This window comes from Ptychodera flava, chromosome 11 (assembly GCF_041260155.1).
Source record: "Ptychodera flava strain L36383 chromosome 11, AS_Pfla_20210202, whole genome shotgun sequence".
NCBI classification, from domain to species: Eukaryota; Metazoa; Hemichordata; class Enteropneusta; family Ptychoderidae; genus Ptychodera; species Ptychodera flava.
Window position 1 is genome coordinate 20,700,467 of NC_091938.1, and position 20,738 is coordinate 20,721,204.

The 20,738-nt window shown below is 39.6% G+C and overlaps 2 protein-coding genes across 2 annotated transcripts in view; one reads left to right on the forward strand and one right to left on the reverse strand.

Moving 5' to 3' along the window:
* Nucleotides 1–20,738, forward strand: part of LOC139143798 (multiple epidermal growth factor-like domains protein 6) — a 435,859-nt gene that overhangs the window by 10,120 nt on the left and 405,001 nt on the right. The gene's annotated exons all lie outside the window — the stretch shown is intronic.
* Nucleotides 515–19,992, reverse strand: LOC139143795 (uncharacterized). Its single transcript, XM_070714355.1, has 11 exons — nucleotides 19,856–19,992; nucleotides 15,959–16,041; nucleotides 14,884–15,354; nucleotides 13,930–14,394; nucleotides 11,117–11,578; nucleotides 9,847–10,299; nucleotides 8,644–9,102; nucleotides 6,975–7,436; nucleotides 4,985–5,410; nucleotides 3,688–3,811; nucleotides 515–3,023 (listed from the first exon to the last, which is right to left on the reverse strand). The coding sequence occupies exons 1-11, from the start codon at nucleotides 19,858–19,860 to the stop codon at nucleotides 2,996–2,998; spliced, it is 3,438 nt and encodes a 1,145-aa protein (XP_070570456.1). The 5' UTR covers nucleotides 19,861–19,992; the 3' UTR covers nucleotides 515–2,995.

A 20,738-nucleotide genomic window follows, 5' to 3' on the forward strand; every position in this document is an offset into this window, starting at 1 on the left:
GATATATTCTATTACATACGAACCCACCCACCTATCTACCTACCTACCTACCTACCTACCTACCCGCCTACATACATGCATGCATGTATGCGTGCATGCGTATGTAAGTACGTACGTGCGTATGTACAAGCATGCATGCATGCATGCATGCATACATGCATGCATGCATGAATACATACATACATACATACATACATACATACATACATACATACATACATACATACATACATACATACATACATACATACATACATACATACATACATACATACATACACACACACATACATACATACATACATACATACATACATACATACATACATACATACATACATACATACATACATACATACATACATACATAAATACATTCCTATTTATTAAGCTTCTATCATCTCGGCCGTAAACTGCCTCGGGGAGAATATTAAAATGCCCTTAGACAGGTATGATCGTTCATTCATTCATTAATTCGTACAAACGTTTGACCATAGATTTACTACACACCAGATATTTTTATATAAATATTTATTTCTCTCTCAAATCAAAAGAAATTAAAAACTTTGCGTCGCATTTTGGCAACTGTTTATCTTCTATAACATGTGCTAGAGTAAACTGAGCTAACTCTGTACAAATCAATTCTTTAAATTGAGTAAATACTTGTAGTTTGTTAATAGGTTTAAAGGCGGGAAGAGAGATCAGATAATTAAATAAATTCGTTAAATTAGTTTTACATAAAGATTCATTCGTTAAAGTTTGAAATATAGTTTCAAGTTTTAAGGCGTTTGGCATTGTATGAGGTCGAAGGTCATCGTGTTGTTCGACATCTAATCATGAAAAATACCAAAAATAAAACCAAAGACAGAATTATAGGATATTGAGTAGCTGTTCCATTTGGAGCAAGTCAGCCATTGTAACACAATCAGAAACTAAGCCTAGGAAACCTGTAGGACAAATAGATTGTCGTCAGTCCATTGACAAGACATGACGTAAAGTCAAATTGTTGACACAAAATGTTAATCGTGATAATTGTTAATAATGGAAGTACTGGGATGATTAGAAGACTCCCGTGTACGAAAATCCGCGATGTTTAATAAGTTTATCATGAGGGGGACTTTCAAAGTGATACGCAGTTGATGCGACTATGATTTTTCATATTAGCGTAATTCAAAACAATCTGTGGATGAATTGTCTACCGGCATGGCGCATGCATCGTTTTACGTACAATAACATGATATAAAATGAACCTGGCGAATGTAAGATAATGACACAGCAATCTAGCAATGCTTTACACTATATATACATAGAATGTAAGCGAGTCGTTTGAAAGGATTATTGCTGTGGTTTTGATTTCTTTGGAGGTGAAAAAAAAAATTGGCACGACATTTTGGGTAACAACTTAACGTTGATGCTCAACATGCACATGGCCCTTCTTAGCCTACACCTCGGTGGAGGTACTGTACCTATGATTATTGCCGGGTCAAAGTTTATATTGGCCTTCAAACATTATTAACACACAAATACACTATATGTATAATATGTAGATATACCAGGTATAAGTGGGTATGTGTGTAGTTCTTGATATGTTTGACTTGAAGAGCTGATGTATATATATATATATATATATATATATATATATATATATATATATATATATATATATATATATATATATTGTGTCTGTGTGTATGAATGTATATAATATTACAACAAACATAAAATACTACACCATATATACCAAAGAGTATACCGGCTCAAATATTATGTATTGCTGGTGCTGTGGAATTAAATCACATTACCGTTTTGTTTGATTTTGTTAACTTGATTGTGTCTGGATTACAAGTTGATCAGAAGTGCAACCTCCTTTTTGGGGTGTATGTACAACATGATATAAAAACGATCAAATTTGAGTCATCGTGACATAGCAAATATTTTACAGTGACAACCTATCGCGACTCAAAGGCAGACTAAATATCCTTAAAGGTATTCGGTCACCTGTCTTTTATTAGCCAAACACAGATTTTACGCGGTTGGCAGCTTTTAAAAAAGGGCGCCCACACGACCAGCCATGGCATACTTAGCAGCGTCGTCCATGTCCCCCGACGTATCAAATATGGAGGATCGACAGCTACAGGTGTCACGGGGTAGTACGCTAAGCTTCGCCCCTTTACCATATATGGAATATGCAAATTTACGGTGACCGTGTACCTTTAATGATTCGTACATGGAACTGTAAAACAGTGCGTAGGTATGACAACTTTAGCTTTTAGCCGTTTATCCTTGTGCAAGTGTACAAATCATTACTGGTAAAAACCCAAAAGGTTGCTTTCCCCAAACAAGTAAATCCGCTACATCTATATTTGCTAGCTAAAATTGCATGACCCATATATTTTCAATTGATTTAAATACCAAAAACATTATTGCAATGACCTCGTTGTATCGAGGTGAAAGGTTATTATGTGGACTCAGTGTATACCGCATTTAACGTTTATAAAGTGTAAAACAGACAGTAAAATATTTATGCCATCCCCTAGGTCTTAAACAATTAAATAATAGAAAAATACTGCACTTTCACAGTTTAACTGCAAGTTAAATTCTAACAACTGTACATTGTAATTTCGCCGTATTCCTCGGAAACATTACAATTTGGCCTGTCACCATGGTAACCTACTGGTAAAACAGACAACATTTGGGAAAAGTAAAAAAAAATAACACAAAAACGTAATAAAACAACAAATTTAAGTCGTTTGTTCAAAACAAGACTTTAAATACTTGGTAATCGCATATATCTATAAGACGAGATGTATCTGTCTTACATGTCTACCATTGAGATAGTCACCAAGCAGGATTGGACAGCTGTCGAGAGAGCAGGCGCAATATCATTATCATCCTATGATATGCTCAATAAAACTGATAAGAAATGTTTCGCAAGCTAAACATAATTGTAAAACCGTTTCTTCCTCTGTAATTCTGCCTTCCATACTTGATGCATCTAAGCAGAAACATATTTCGGACTGCGTCTGTAAAATTGAAATAAAAAGATAAGAAAGTGAGACATGCGTAACGGCAAATAAGTGCCGCAATCCTACGACAAGTCCGTTTGTCTGAACATCTGTCTGTCTGTCTGTCTGTCTGTCTAGCCGTTTGTCTTCCTGCCTGCATGCATGCATTTCTTATGTATGTATGTATGTATGTATGTATGTATGTATGTATGTATGTATGTATGTATGTATGTATGTATGTATGTATGTTTATGTGTGTGTATATATGTATCTACGTATCTATCTATCTATGTAATAAAGGACATGTAGATTAATAGTACAAGTAGGCTCATATAAATCTTATTAATTCTATCATAACCTGCAGTGTGATTTTACGAAATTATTCGCCTGTCTGTCTGTCTGTCTGTCTGTCTGTCTATATATAGGCAGGTATTTTTGGTATAGTTTGCTTGCTGTCCGTACGTAAAGAACGAACACACATGTCATGATTGATAATCAGCGTTGGCTCTGCTCCTCATTGTTGGACAGGAAATTAAGGATTTAAACTGACGAATGTGGAGAACTGTATGGGTGATCCACAAGTCACTCTACTTAGTGCTAACAGTAATCAGTGTAGCTTAGACGTTTTAGATTTGCTTTGCTCGTGAAACTTCGTGCACGACACAAAAATTGCTCAACTCACTTTTTGCATCCATTACACAAGGCAACGGTGACCCCGATGAGAACAGCCAGCACGACTACCACGATGATTATGGCTGTATATTCTATAGGCAGGCCCCTATCTTGTTCGTCTGCCGGGGACTCATCTGTAGAAAGGAAAACAATCAAAAGGCATTGTGACTGACCCAACTTTAATATTGCTTCCTTGTAGACTGAAAGAGTCAGTCGTTTATGGATATCTGCCAACTCCAAGGGTTAGAATTGGCGGAGACCAATACACGACTGAATCTACATCAGTGTACTTCAAAATGAAGTACTAGTAGTTCTGTGCGCATGACAGGTTGATTCAGGTGCCGTCAACGCATGCACGCGTACGTCGTGGAACGCCTCATAGCTGTTGCTGTATCTTTTTTTCTATGCAACAGTTTCTCTTCCAACTTCCGAATCGAAATGTCTGGTCTTCAATTTCCTAATAATGGGTCTTATTTTTGAATATAAATGGGTAATTGTTTCGACTTGAGCGGCGCACCCCCCGTATGAAAATATCATCAGTAACCCCCGGGCATACTACAAGCCACTCTGTGGCCCAACGGCTGGTACTTTGTATTCCAGCATACTTAAGGGTGACAGTAAGATAAATGCTGTTTACTGGGGCAAGTATAGTGGATATATTGTCGAAGGTTACATCTATTGCCCCCTAATTATGACTCTGCCTGTAGGTAAATCCAGTGGTTATCTATCTTTGACATCGCTAAAGTTATAAACCTACTCACTACACCATCATATTATGCTTATATTTGACACGGTTTTATCTATTGTGCCTGCAAGCATGTGAAGATTGGTAAACCAAAAGTAAATATTATGGCCCAAAAGTTTGACTTTTGATAATTTGTTATAACATCAACTAAAGTTCGTGTTTTACTGCTAAGAGAATGTTGAAGTGCGCAGCGTTGAGCTAGTCAACTCAGCCTAGACATGTGCAGACTGCATTGTTATTGTTGACAAGTGAATTCTGATCCGGACCAGAATTCACATGTAAACAATGATTGTGCACTTCACACACATACGCGCTGCATTGACAAGCTGAATAGTGGGTGTGTCAACATGCTGTAGAAGAACAAAAACTTTGTATTTGCATTTGACACATGAAACAAAAAATATGAAAAAATATCATCAAAAGACATAGCTACTGAGCCTTTCATACAGTGACTGTGATACTGTATTGAAGCCAGAATTATCTGAGCACAGTGGGCCACATCATCTGTCAAAACTCTTGTTTGAGCATCATCCCAAAATTGTCAACAAAACCTAAAACACACCTCCTACACAAACTGGGTCGATAGGCATGCACGTCTTGTCGTTTGGTTCGTAGCCGTCAGTGTACAGCGCCTCGTTGTGGTCGATGCGCAGGCATATATGAGTGATGCTCCTGCACGTGTCTTCGTCCTCGGGGACGTTGACGGTGATCATGAAATCAGCTAAAATAACCGTCACCGTGGACGCAACCTCGTGGTCAAACCTCGCCTCCACTTCAGCTTGCTGGATCACCCTGGTAGCTCTGTCCAGGTTCCCGTTGTTCGTCAGGTAAATCAAAGGAAAGAAGTTGTAGTTGTTGGCCGGAGCGCTGGAAAGACTCAAGGCTCCGTAGTTGTGGACGGTCAGTTCTACTGTGAGCTCTGTGTCACGACCCGCCGGATATCGTGGTCTTCTTGGCTCGATAACCCTCAATCTTATGGCGGCAATGTCTGCAAAAACACAAGATTTATTTCCTTTTTAATAATCAGTGTGCACGAGCGGACGAAAGCTTACCAAGTTAGCAATCATTGGTAATACATGCTATGGAAATTACCAGTGTGACTGTACAGCAAAGAATTTTAAAGCCCCATTATCTGTATCATTTTGCAATTTTTACGTGAGATGGTTTGAAATGTTATATGAAAATGCTTAACGAAGTGTGACAACAGAACGGTTTTTAAACATTGGCGATGAACACACTTCTTAGATTTTAACAACTAAATTATTTTCGACTGAGTAAGCGCAAAAAGATACGGCTAACGGGGCTTAAAGGCGCCCTTCTCAATTTCAGCTTTTCGCCTTTGTGGCTGAGCAACTCGTTATCTCATCATAGTTTTAATAAACTACTAGTAAGTCTGAGAATGAATCTGGGCCTTTAAAGCCCCTGGTTGACGCTTCCCTGAAAGATTACGTTGGTCCCTCACAACCTTGAAACATGCAAAGTCATGGTTGAGAGGAAAGCAAACCCTAACATATCCATTTCGTGTTTTTTTCACAAAAGGCGGGAAAAGTTAGTCTTTCGCGCAGGCTTCAAAATTAGCTCACAAGAGTAGCAGGCTAGTGAAGTATTAGAAAGTGAAGTATTGTGTGATTCAATATATTCGCTCCGAGATTCATTTTGCTTTAGTTTCAAACCCGCTTATGGGGTATACATTTCCCAGCCTATTTGATATGCAGGAGCATGCAGTTCATATTGTGATTTTGTAGAGAGACATGGCCATCTCTCTTACAAACTGTTAAATCAAGGTTACACCAGACAAAAACTTGTCTCTACTTTCAAACGCTTTTTTGGCAGGTATCACGAGCTGGTGGATAAATACAGCATCTGTCTTCGACAAATGATCGCTGATGGCATCAGTGACATTGGACCTTAGTTGATGACCACTACCTATTTGACTTACAGATTGATATATAGCGGGTGCCACATGTTGGGCAGGATGCGTTTACTATTTTCGAAACACCTGACATCACATCTTGGTTCTTTGCCAGAGGTCCATATATCTTTCTTTCATGAATTTTACTTTGTTTTGTGTACTGGTGTTTTACTATGTGTTCTGTCCTGTTTTAGTGTCTAGGTTTCTAACAATTGACTAATATGTATTACGAATTTTGACCTAGTGTTATCGGATCATTGGATGGATATGACTGTGATTATTTGCACTTACTAACATCGAGGATGAAATACGATTTCGAGTCTATATATCGTTCTGCCAATAACAAAATTGGGTATTTTGAGTACTTGAACGAATTAAGAAGCATTATTTGAGTTTGTGGTACAGTTAATTATAATTTTTGCCGCAAACGCAATAGACTTTATAATTTGAAGAAAACGGTAAACACCTTCACCGTTCAATTTCGTGCAAACATTCGTTTTTACCAGATTTGGTTGAAACGTGGAATTTAATCAACAAAAACTCATACCGTATTTTCATCTAATTCATGATAATTTCATTCGTCTTTTCAATCGTTTATTCACTCTCTCATTCATCAACATTCAAATTATACCGCCCTTACCAATGAAACACGGAATCACACCGGCTTTGCCCTCTCCAACGAGCCCGAACATTAAACAGTCGTCGTTGTTGTCGAGGTTCGGGTCTTCGAACACAGACGTATCGCTGTCTTTGATCGTAACGTAAAGGCAGATGTGGGTGATTGACAAGCACTCGTCGAGGGGTATGTTGATCTGAGCGCGTTCGGTGTCGAAGGAGATCTCCATGCCGTTGCTGATCGCTTGCCTCAGCGTGACGAGGTCGTAGTTCAAGTTCGGGAGTTCCTTCCTGTAGGTGGCGGTCTCGAATTCCTCGCTGTTGGTCAGGTACGCTCTGACCTCATAGTTGACGTTTGGCTCCATGGCTTCAGGCAGGTCACCTGCTCCATTGTCAGTGACGGTTATTTCGATATGGGCGTTGGTGTCAACGTCAAAGTCATACTTCGGAACTTCGGGTGACACTATGAGGTTATCTGTACTGAGATCTAGAGTAGATAACAAACGAAACGACGAACAATCATTAAATTCTTGCAAAATCTGAACTAAAGAGCAGATGAGGTTTTCGTCTTCGTTCGGTTTGTAAATTAAAAAGTCTTGTAGCATTGTGAAAACGAACCATACCACAATGCCTGGTACACTTTGTCCAACTTGCAAATTTAGCCAATACAAGCGTTAACCCTTTGAGCGCCAAAGTCAATTTTGTCCCCTTTATAAAATATACCCCAGTCAGTTTTTTGTCCAGATTTTTGCCAAATTCTGATTAAAAAACTTTACCAAAGAAATGTGATGTCCATTTGGTCCAAAAATATTAAAGAAATATTACAGATTCATAAAAACTGGTAAAATGTTGCACTAAAATTTTGGTGGGAAATATTAAAGCACTCAAAGGGTTAAGCTCAAATGATATCACTGACGACTACATGCCAGTCTGGGCAAGATTTCTCTTGTTAAAAGAAAATGACAGCATATGGTGCGGCGACAGTTCCTGGTCTTGGCAATTGAAAGACGGAGGGGAGTAATTTGTCTTTTAAGAAACATTAGTAAGTCTTAGACGAATAATGACATAAACTTGTTTTATTGTACAAAAATGATGTAGTCTTCACTCATAGTTACATTCATTCGTCACGTAACTTTGGAAACCAAGGAAAGATATAAGATTCGTACCGGGAAATATACAGAGGGTTACGAGCATTCACTGTAATAAGGAATATGTTGATTTACTTTAGGGAACACGTATTTATACATTGTTTTGGTTCGGAATACCTTTAGAATAATTTATATTTCACTGGACGTATCCTTCATAGTTGTAGGAAATTTAACCCCTTGACATTGCAGAATTGCGGACTGAACACCTACTGTAACTGTAGTCTGCTCATGGCGAAAGCACAGGTTACAGAGAGAGAGAGAGAGAGAGAGAGAGAGAGAGAGAGAGAGAGAGAGAGAGAGAGAGAGAGAGAGAGGGAGAGAGAGAGAGAGAGAGAGAGAGAGAGAAGAGAGAGAGAGAGAGAGAGAGAGAGAGAGAGAGAGAGAGAGAGAGAGAGAGAGAGAGAGAGAGAGAGAGAGAGAGAGAGAGAGAGAGAGAGAGAGAGAGAGAGAGATCACCAAGTACAGTAATACACTCAGTACAGTAAATCATGCAGCAATGGGTCCCTAAAATAAAAATAAAATATATGTTTGAACATCTTTTCTTACCTATGCTAACATTACACTGTTTGATTCCAGCTTTTCCGTCTGCGACTGGACCGAATTCTATACAGATGAAGTCATTGGTGCTGTTTTTGTCTGTATATTTACTGCCATCGTGCGTCAAGTCCATGCAAAAGTGAGTGAGCTCTTCGCACCTTGCTTTATCTGTTGGTATGGTGACTTTTACCATAGTGGTCGGCAAAGTTTTAGACATGGCTTTGCCAGGAATTTCCTCCGTGAATCCGTCGCTGGTGACCGTGGCTGGGAGTTTCACTGCGGCCGTGCGGAGATCAGCACTGTCTGTCAGGAAAGCGACAGCCACGAAGTTGTGGCCCTCTGTAGCTTCGGGTACGGTCAGTCCACCGTTGTTATCCACCGACAGCTGGACGACAATATCAGTTTCAAAACCAGGCTTGTAGGCTAGATTGGATGGAGAACTTACCACAACGTTGGTCGCGGCAATATCTGAAAAAAATTAAATCCGACGACAATTTATTTCGTGGATTCTGCAATATTTGAAGATGACCTAAGTCAAGTTCATTATCAACGTTATTCGGAAGAAATGAACACGAGAAGTATTAACCTTGAACATACACGATAAAAAACACAAACGAAGCGAGGGTGAGAAAAAGTCAAAATCTTGGAGTTGAGCTGAGTAACAGGGCAAATCTGAACACTGGTGAAACAATAACTCCATATTGAAAAAAAATCCTACACGTTTTGTTGGACTAATTTGTCATCCGGAAAAGTTCTATATTAGTTCAATGTAGTGTTCACCTCGAAAATGATTTAAACTTTACCTATGGAAACTTTTAAACAATTTTTTTTCAAAATCTAGAATTCTCAGTCGTCACAGTACAAATTTTGGTTCCAGAGAAACAATTACCCTCAAATTTACGGATGTTTGAAATTCAAAATGGCCGCCATCCTTGAGACTTGACTCTATCATACATGTGGAAAAAGGGAAATTTCAGTTTTCACAAAAAGTGAGATATTTTTTACTCCAAGAGCTTCAAAATGAATCCAAAAAGTGATAGATTAGAAAAGAATTGTATATGTCTAAGAAGCGCATTCTACCCTAATGTCGGTGTTAACGTTGTCGCCATGAACTCGTAGGTCAGAGGGAAGTATCATACACGACATCTGCACGAATAAAAAACAACATCACTGTACAGAATCCTTCGTTCAGAGGACTCTTGCAAAACTTACCGACAAAACACTCGGTTTCACCAGCCTTGTCCGGAAGGGGGCCGAACTCCACGCAGATGTCATCAGAGTCGGGGTCGACCTCTTTGTAGATGCTGCTCTCGTCCAGCGATACCGTCACGCACAGGTAAAGTAACTGTTGGCAGGAGTCTTCGGGTATTTTGATGTTCACTGGCGACAGGGTTATGCCGATGATATCGTCTTTGTCAAGGCCTTGTTTCAAATGCGTGATATTCGCTACCGTGGCAGGTAGCAAAACCCTGATGCCATCCGTGTGCGTGTGGTCCTTGTTGGACAGCCAGACAGTCACGTTGAAATTTTTGGCCGGGTCATCCACTTCGGGGAGATCGCCAGGCCCAACATTGGTGACTCTGATGGTGACGTCAGCGGGAACTTTTATGTCCAGTGGATACGGCTGCTGGGAGGGTGTGACTGTCATGTCAGTTGGTGTAATATCTACGAAGAAAGATACACATCAAACGGGTATAATGAGATGCTGGATCCGGAACTTAAAAGCGAACTTGCTTACAAGAAACAATGATCATAGTGATGTAGCCCGCCAATGAACAATACCAATAAACGGTTTCAAATAACATCCCTCCCCTGTTTCTCTCCGTTTACCCATTTGGACATAGGCATTATTTTAATATTACCAAGGATTAACAGACTTGTTACCATTTCACACAGTCACTTTCATGCGACCAGACGTGTACTTCTCAACCTTTCTCGAAGCAAGTATAAGCAATCTGTTGGAAAGACACCAAGTATAAAAAGTGCCAATTATATGTCTACACTGGTTACTAGATAATTGAAGCCTAACAACTTTACACACGAGGTGACCCCTCCATGGTCTACTCTTCAAATGAATGCTGACCGTCTAAGTATCCTTTTTATATTTGCGTTGCAATTTTAATTTGTACGTCAAATGTGGGCAAGGCCCACGAATTTTGGTTAAAAAAATCTCCATGCAACACAGGGTACCATATGGCCTCTTGTTTGTAGAATTTATATTCATCAGTCAAAGGTCTGGGTTAGATCTCCAGCTCAGGTTTCACTCTTAAGATGATAGATAGATTAAATCGACAGCAAATAAAGAATAGTGATGATTAAATGTTTTCTAAAGTTGCACTACTACACAGATAGGTATACTATTTGTCTATTTTCTAAAACAACCATCATCTCCCTGACACGGGAAGCTCGATTGAAGCATAAATTTACCTAAACAATCATTTTAATATAATTTTCTAAAACTTGGCAATCCTCAGTTGCTCACCTATATCCAAATCTGGACAGCTCTTATTCCCTATCATGTCGCCAAATTGCTCGCAGACGATGTTATTGTCCGTCACGGTCTCTGTGTAGGGGGCGTTTGCTCCTTTGACGATTTCAAGGCACAGGCTTTGATACGCCCTACATATCTCGGTGTCCGCAGGCAGCTTACATGTCGCAACTATACCCTTTGTGTTTAAGGTGTCACCGTAGACAAGGCCATCCTTGAGGTTGGTTGTCGATGTCAAATTCATCGTGCAGTCGACCGTCACTGTGGCCTGTCCGAGGTCATGCCGTTGATTGCTCAAGTAAATCTTAAAGTCGTAGTTGTCGAATACGTCTGAATCGAGAATCGGATCGTCGCCGAGATTAGCAATGAGTGCGTCGACAGTGATCGTGTTGTCCACACCGATGTTGTACACGGTATTCTTCCAGTCGACTACTTCAAAAGTTTGGATCTGTAAATCTGCATGTCAAAGGGAAAAATATCATTCACATTCACCTGGTTCCGAAATACTGTATCGAAGATGACAGTGTCTTCTCACCCTTGGGGGGTAAAGTGTTTGTGCAAATCAAAGACAAGTGTGGTATAAACATACATTTGCTTTAAAAATAGAATAATTATGATAATGACTGTAAGTACAATGAAACTTCAGTCAAAGACATTATGAACTTGCACCTGAAATACATTTTAATGACATTAAAATTTATTTAACAATTATAACAGAAATTACTTCAAGTACAAAGTAAATACTATCTGTTACTTCAGTGTCATGCATTCTGCGATCGTTAGACAAGTAAAAAAAACTAGATCTATCTGACGATTACAAGATGCATGAAACTTAACTTGCAGATATGAGTACATTGGAAGTTATTTATGTTATTGTCTGTGGCGCTCTGCTTTTGAGGTTTTTTTCGCTTTAGTATTTCATGCATTAATGGCGCTCAAATTAACATTTTCAAACGGTCACATTTAGCTCCCCAGGTCTATGTGGAATTTTACCCTAAGATTTTGTTTCTCTTCCAGCCATTCTTGCAAACACGTTGAGGCGACGCAGTTTATTGTATATTTTTCTCTTTTGAGCTGACGAGATCCACCTTCAGATATACGAACGCCAAACAGGACAGTTTACCTTGCACCATAAGGTCTCTTCTAGCATCGAGGACTGGTCATTGCGGCACACACAGAGAGATGACGGATAAGTTGTGCGTATATCCAGACATTTTCACAATGCGTAGCTCACTGTCGTTTTTTTCACACTAGTGGTTTTTAAGCAAACGCGGAAAAGGACTGGCACGGCTTAAATAGAGATCGACGCGTGCAATGGAAAACGAAATATACTTTTGGACAGAGTCTTACATTACAGTGACAACACAAAACAAACAGGGTGTTTTTCTTGGAGGGAATTCTGTGATCAAAGTGTACAATATCTTATTTTAGCCTTCTTTTGTTTTATTTAGATCAAGTTGTCGATGTCATTTTTTATTTTGTTAATTTCACTGTCAGTCTACTGACGAGTCTGTAATTCACCGTTCACCATCGGGTGACTCACACTGATCGGAGTTCACCGTCTGCACCGTCTCTTATTGTTTTGAATAAAGTTTCATTAAAAGTCACTGCGTGTACAGTTCGAAGGGACATTAATAGAAAACGGATGATTGGCGGGCGAAATTGATCCTATCATAGACAGTAGAAGCGAGACTGCTGTCTATTTTTCAATCAGCAGAAAACAAGGTAGCAGTGTGAACGCTCTCGCATCTCTTTGGTTTGACGGTTTGACGATATCGCACGGTTTATCTGCGGTTAATGGCTGCTGACTATGGTGACTATGGATGTGCATACATTTATTCGTTAAATTCATCTCCGACAGGTGACGAACACGAGTAACAAACTTTAAATTCCGCACACAACTGCGTAAAATGTGATTAACAAATAAGCAGAATACGAAAATATGTGGTTGACTAAGTCACGTCATTGGCGAAATGAACTGTGCAGGTTACGAACTGCTTCACACTCTCTCTTGACTTAAAAATACGTGGTGAAGGCAGTACGTGCCTTTCAAGTAAACTAGTTTTACTTAAACTTTTCTCAATATAACTTTATACCATTCTCTCACCAAATCGTGAATGAGGGTCAGGGGTCACCGTGCAAAGTTTGGTACTTGAGAAACAATTACCGAGATATGAACTCCAAAATGGCTGCGATCCCCGTGTCAACTCTATGGGAAGTTTACAAATTGCAATTTTCGTCACAAGCATGGATTTGCTGTCCTCTTATCGAGTAAGCCAGTAAATTGTGCCTTGTATGAAGAGTGTGTGAAGAAGTACTATGCTTCAGAACCGCAGTGTTTTACTTCATTACCAGTGCCGGGAAAAAACATAAAATACCGACCACGACTGTACTTTCGTTACAGTATATATTACACCCTCGTGAAATAATGGCTGCTGCCTGCCGAAATTTTGATGAGTTTTGTCTGTTTGCATTAATAACTTTGTGAATGTTGATGCAATTCGTGGTCCATTGGTGAAGCTTACAAGAGAATTAGCCAGGGACGGTTAGATAGTACCGCGCCAATCAGTTTCACACCGTTGACCAAACTATGGCTAGATTTTCATCAAACCGATGACACAATAAGTACGTTTAGCATTCCAATTTTACGGGTAGATATCAGTGCATCAAGCGTTCTGTTAGTGCGCATACATAATTCATGCCTCAAACCATTTATTTTACCTCCATGCTCAATCAAATCAAACGATCACATGATTCGTCTTCTTATAAGGCTGGTGCTTCTTGATGTGATATAAAATTTCACCCACCTATGCCATTGACGGGGCATCCATATTTGAAACCCGCTTTGCCGTCATTCACAGCACCAAACTCCAGGCAGTAATCATTGTTGGTGGTGTCGAAGTCCGTGTAATTTCCAGTGCCATCTTGTATGTTTAAGCAGACGTGAGTAATCTTCGAGCATTTGTCATTGTCTGTTGGGAGCGTTATACTCGACACGAAGGCCTCCAACGTCATGGATGTATCGGGGACTACATCATCTGTGTACCGGATGCTGATATCGTCTTGACGCTCTTTCACGCTCGCTGACTCCAACTGAGCGCTGTCGGTGAGATAGACCGTCGGATAGAGTGCAAAATCACCTCCGTGGCGTTTGTTCAAGATGATACCGCCTGTATTTATGATTGTGGCGTTAAAGGTGATATTGTTCGCATCGCCTGCCAAGTAGGTGACGTCATCGGGAGCAGTAACAACCGCATGTGTTGTTTCGATATCTTAATTGAAGAGAAGAAAACACAATGATTTCGTTGTTACAGCCGTTAAGAAGTAATGGTCTACTTATATGTTCATGTATGTATGTATGTATGTATGTATGTATGTATGTATGTATGTATGTATGTATGTATGTATGTATGTATGTATGTATGTATGTATGTATGTATGTATGTATGTATGTATGTATGTATGTATGTATGTATGTATGTATGTATGTATATATGTATGTATATATGTATGTATGTATGTATGTCGGGTGCTTAATACAGGAACCTAGGCAGTCATACATTTAAAAAAACGTGCACTGTTTGACTTTAAACCATTTGCAATGTTCAAGTTTACATCATTTGCTACATTTAAACCATTTTCCTGTGACTTCGCCATCCGTGACCAAATCAACTGCCATGGCGATTGACTAATATATGGTGAAAACGGGAAAACGTGTTCGGTGTGCCGCGCTAGTAACTCTAGCTGATTGGAGAACTTACCTATATAACACTTGAATATTCCAATGTTGTCATCATTTAGTGGTAACGCGAATCTTGCACAGTATATGTTGTTGTTCAAATTGGTATCATTGAAACCATCTTTGACTAACACGACCTCCACGCAGAAGTAATCAACTTGTTCACAGGCATCCGACGGAATCACTATTTCGACACCGTCAAGTGTGAAGCCTCGGACTGCTTGGCTTAGCACCGGTTTTTTGAGGTCATCGACGATGAGTGAGTCCCCCTGTAGATACCCAAGATTCAACGCGAAAGTCGCTTCCGCCTCTCTTTTGTCGGGATCTGATGACAGGTAGGCCTTGATATTGAAATTGAGGTCACTTCCATTTGCAGCTGTGATATCATGCGGACCATTGTTACGGAAATTTATTACAGGGACTAGTCCACTTTGTTGATCTAGTGGTATGATTTCGTTAATAGCATTTACCCTCACGTACACCATTTCAATATCTGGTAAGGAGAACAATTAAAAAACAAAACAAAGAAATGTAGTACATCTAATTTGAATACAATCCTGTAAATCTCCTTATCAGCGCTCAAATCAAAACACCAACGTATTTTTTGTCTTCTCCCTACCCACCACTAAATGTCACATGAACACTTTAGCACACTTTCAAATCTCCTTTTACACTGTCCACTTATCCTCAATTACCCTTTTGAAGCTGCAACATATTCCGCTATTGTCAGTTTGTTTTTGCGTTTCTAGCTCCATGGCTTTTTGCCTCGATGTCCGTCTAATCTGTTTGTGTTTTTCCTGACATGCTTCTTTTATTTTTCATTCTTTTCCATTTTTTTTCCAATGTCAAAATCTAGTTCTCATTCTACATGTACGTGTTCCTACAAAATTTTACGTGTTTCTATCATAAGACTGTTATCGAAATTGCCAGGCAACCCTATGATGATGATGATGACCATCATCATCATCATCATCATCATCATCGTCATCATCATCATCATCATCTTGTCAATCTAGTTAGTTGCTTTAATTAGATTTCTGAATGCAGATCATTGACAAGTTACTGAATAAACTGATTACTCTAAAAACGAACATTACCTGCTTCTTCAGCGTGACAAATCACCAGACAGGTCAACAAGAAAATAAGCACCGGACTGGCCATCGTTGTGTGTTTCTTCGTTCTGAAAGAGAAATAGAACATAAATGTCACATTCAACAAACAGAACTATATTTGCTCATGTTTCATCGCAAACACTTTCCTAGTAAAATAGGATTCCGGTTTTTACCTTCGGAGGCTATCTCTGTCACACATGAGAGCAAGAAAGTTTGGTTTAGTCCTCAAGTGTAGTTTTGAACCTTCAATCATTTCCGTTGGCAAGTGCTCAAGTCTATAATAAATGTAAAATTCCCTCTGGTGGTCACGGCGGGATTACGATGAAGCGAATCACAAAAGAGATGTCTAAATTCTTAAGCCGAGTTCATCGTGCTTGATCCATTTTAAGCACATAAACTGTTCAGAGTCTCCGCTGATGCGTGCGGCTGATATTATACTATCGAATTATCAAGGAAGAATCGAAAAACAATAAAATTCTCGTTCATAAAATGGTAATTTTAGTGACCATGATGCTTGGACAGACTTAAGTTTCGAAAAAGTGCAATGTCAAGAAGTGGGTGTTAATTCTAACCCAACTCGTAAATTTGGCAAGAGGTTTGTCAACTGTCTCCCCCTCGGCTATCGGTCGTCATCGTCAGTTTTGTTTGATATGGTCAGTTATGGTCAAGTGTGTTTGTGTGTGTGAGTGTGTGTGTGTATGAGAGAGAGAGAGAGAGAGAGAGAGAGAGAGAGAGAGACTGGTATTTTACCCGACGGTTTTAGCGCGCCGTAGTGTTGTCTGCACAGCTGAAGTTGGATCTAGCGGTCATAATGTCGTTACCGGCTACTGAGCACGGGGCTCATCAGAATTCAGCACAAGTAAATAAATAACACACTAATGACCCAATGTCTGCGAAGCTTGAGAAGCTCTGTGTATTCATCTCCATTGCTATGGTGCGATGAGGCGATAAGGTCAGCAGATGTCAGTTTCGATGACATCGTGTTTACACATGACCTTACTCGAATAATCATAGCAAATGTACACTTCATAAACTGTTTGGTCTGATAACGTGGAAGAGTTTAAGTATCAAGTGTGCTTTTGCGCTTCATTCAAATGCGTTTGATGTGAAAATGTTTCTAATTTTGCAGGACTCGGGCCTAAGGTAGAATTCACAAACACAGAAGGCACAAACATTCAAACTCTAAAATTTTTGCAATCCTTTGCTAGTCTACCACTTGTCGGTGCTAATTTCAAAGGTCTTTGAGTAGGAAACATTTTCGGTGCATTGGTGAAGGGCTTCCACTGACTCTTTGCAGCTAGCGCTGGTATCGTCTGAATGCACTAGTACTGGAAATATACAACCAGCAAGGTGTGTTTATGTTTGTATGCTTTGTTCGTTTCCTTTCGTAGCTCCTTGTAAAATCACAAGGGGGTCTTTATCCAACACTTGTATTGTGAAGGGGTGAAGGTCAGTGACGAAGATCGAAGGATTCGACAACTCCCGCAACCGATCATCATTTGTGGATGATACACTAATATTGTCGTGAAAGTTGTCAAAAGACGATTATTACATCATCGGGGTTTATTGAGAGCCGGCAAGATCGTCACCACACCCCGGCGTTTTACCGACTGTTGCTAGGAACAGAATTTTGAAACCAATATTTCAAATCCAAAAAACCGGTACAAAAGACCGAACACAAACCGCACAGACCCGTGCTACTCCTTCGGCATGGAAATCAAAATAGTTGTCAGTTGTCTCCATCTATACCATTTTAGAACTCTTCGATTCGCTTCCCTTTGTATCACAAATAGAGAGTACACGCCAGCTCGAAAAGCACTAGTATGTTGTATCGTAGACATGGTTGTATGTTGCCGACGGCGATAAGAATAGTCTGAAGAATGCTGTGTTTTCTTGTCTCTTGGTTTTGGCGGGCGCGACCCAGCTTACATGTCAGACAAAGTCACTTCGTCCTAATTTATTTGGAGTTCATCGCGTAGACCCCCTTGCTGAACACTGGCAGACAACAATGGTCCGGTCCGCGTTTGAGACCGACCAGTGTGAGAAAACTTACTGTGGAATGGCAGTTCAAATATTTGCATCACAATCGCGCGAAAGTGGAATGGGGACAAGACATTGTATGGGCGGGTCGAACTCGAAAGCCTGACCTCACATAACGTACGATCTGAGTAGCTCGAGTGTATTTACTATATTCTATAGCTTCTTTTGTTCTCGTCACTGACCTTACATGGCCACTCTATTGAACGAGGGGTCAAATCATCCGGTTACACCCCGATTCTGTTTTCTATAGAGTGGTAAGAGGCAGATATAAACCATTCAGTGTGCTGTTATTGTAAAGTTCTCAAGAACACAGGTTATAAAACAATTGAAACCTTACTTCTAATCCGATCTTTCTGCGTTTTGAAAACGTCAAAAAGTTCACCAAACGACAGGACACAATCTTGTATTCTGATTTATATAGACATCTTAATTTTAGGCAAAGCGATAGTTATCTGTGACGACAAAAGTCATTCAGACAATCTTGAATTCATATGAATATGTTCACGGGAACAATTTACCGGAGAGGCTTGTATACCGACTCACACCTTGAGCTCTCTAAATCTTACCGTGAATTATCAATATACCATGAGCAATATAATCACAATCATACCAATCCATAATCCAATAACACAAGGTCAAAATTTGTAAGACAATAGTTGTAAACATAGACACAAACAGCACAGAACAGACAGTAAATAGACGGTACAAACAAAGTCAAATTCATGAAAGAAAGATATATGGACCTCTGGCCAAAAGACCAAGAAGTGATGTCAGGTGTTTCGAAAATAGTAAGCGCATCCTGCCCCATATATTCCCAATATATTAGCAATATATTCCCCAACTATATGAAATGGAAATATTCGACCCCGAATTGATAGTTTTTTTCAGTAGTCACTGTGTGCCGGTTACCTTAAAATGAATAAACAATGTACTTGATTAGACCAGGGTGGTTACAAATGGAATTTGATTCATATAAAATTTTACGCTGTCGTCAGTGTCGATTCAGATTTGATGGAAGTGTTTGTAGCGTTCTCAGAGTGTTTTCCTACCTTACAAGACGCATGCAGGGCACTTGTCACAAACGGCCGTCACCCAAGAAATGGTAATGGGTGGGGTCGCATTGGTGCCGTTTGTCTGCTACAAAGGCCTTCCACACCCAGTGAATATAAAAAAGACGACGTTGTCAACAAACGTCGTCAATGGCGGCCATATTTTTGGTTGCATTTGTGATATTTCGACCAATGCATCTTATCTCAGACGTTATGTCATTCCTTATGAAAACTAACAAAGTATCACTCTAAGCAGCGCTTTCATTAGTAAGACCGAAGAATGCAACTGTTTTTGACAATGTTACAATTGCAATAATCTTCGATGCCACGGCATAACCTTGAAAACTTGCATGTATGATATTTCAAAAACACTCGTCCTTTTTTTCGCAAAAACATGAAAATTTTAGGCCATCAACGACAATAAACAACACGTAAATCCCAGGATTCAGTTCGCGCCATCCAAACAAGCGTGTTATTTAGCGCACTATGAACTTTATGACTTAAGTGTGTAAACTTTTTGTACCTTTGCAGCTACAAAATGCTGTATGTAATACATCTAGGTAAAATCAAGCGAGTATCTTGTATAAAGCTTGACTTAGAAACGCTAGTGTCATTTTTTCCTTTTAACTGTAATCTTAGGACACCTTCAGAAGACCGCGACGACTCAATTCAATGACCTTGAAGACATTTTGAAGACACCTTAACGAAGCTTGCCTGTTCAGTATCCGTATTGATAGTGCAAAAAAAGACCCCCTCAGCGCCCCTTTCGTAGATATTTTAGGAGTCTACCTACCTCATTCTATGGGAAGTTTCATCAAACGCCGACAGCAAAAGACGATTCGAGATACAGTTTATATTTCGCTCCCAAGTTGGCCGTCGGCAGCTGAACTGTTCGTCCGACACATTCGATGTAAAGACCAAAGCAAGCACCACTGTCGCTAGAGGGGGCACTCGGGAATTTCAGTGTGTGATCTAAATTGACATTCTTCAACAAAGGAGGTGATTTGAAAGTGATCGTTGCTAGTTCGGTGAAGTCGTAAATTTATCGTATTTCGCTGTTATCAACCAAAAGAAAACTATTTCCGTGAAAATATCTTTAGAGTAACACTTTGTGGATAATTTTGATTTGTAAAAATTGCAAATGTTGTAATATCAGGCCGAAAAAGGAACCGTTTCCGGTCTGGTTAAGTTGAAACAACAGGGCGACGACGCGCATTTGTTGATCTACATGTATTTTACTTACAGTCAGTCAGTTTGCATTCAAAAGATAAAGTTAGCACTTGCATACAAGGCAACATATTTTGCTCAAAATAACTTTTGCAAAGATTCATTCAGTTGTCGTTTAAATACTTGGTGAAGATTCAGTTTGTATGGCGCAGTTTTTTTCCATCTTTTTGGTCGCCTTCTGTTCCACAGAAACAGAACAAAAAGGGTTCGACCGAAGGCTTTCCACACCCTTTTGCCCTTTTACGTGTTTTGCCTTACTGCCTATCATCGATTAACGAATTTTTAAATAACGAAGCATTATCTGCCTTTCGGGAAAGAAAGAAAAATACAAATAAAAGCATAATAACTAGCTACCGTATGGATGGATGGATGGATGGATGGATAGATAGACAGTCAGACAGACAGACAGACAGATAGATAGATAGATAGATAGATAGATAGATAGATAG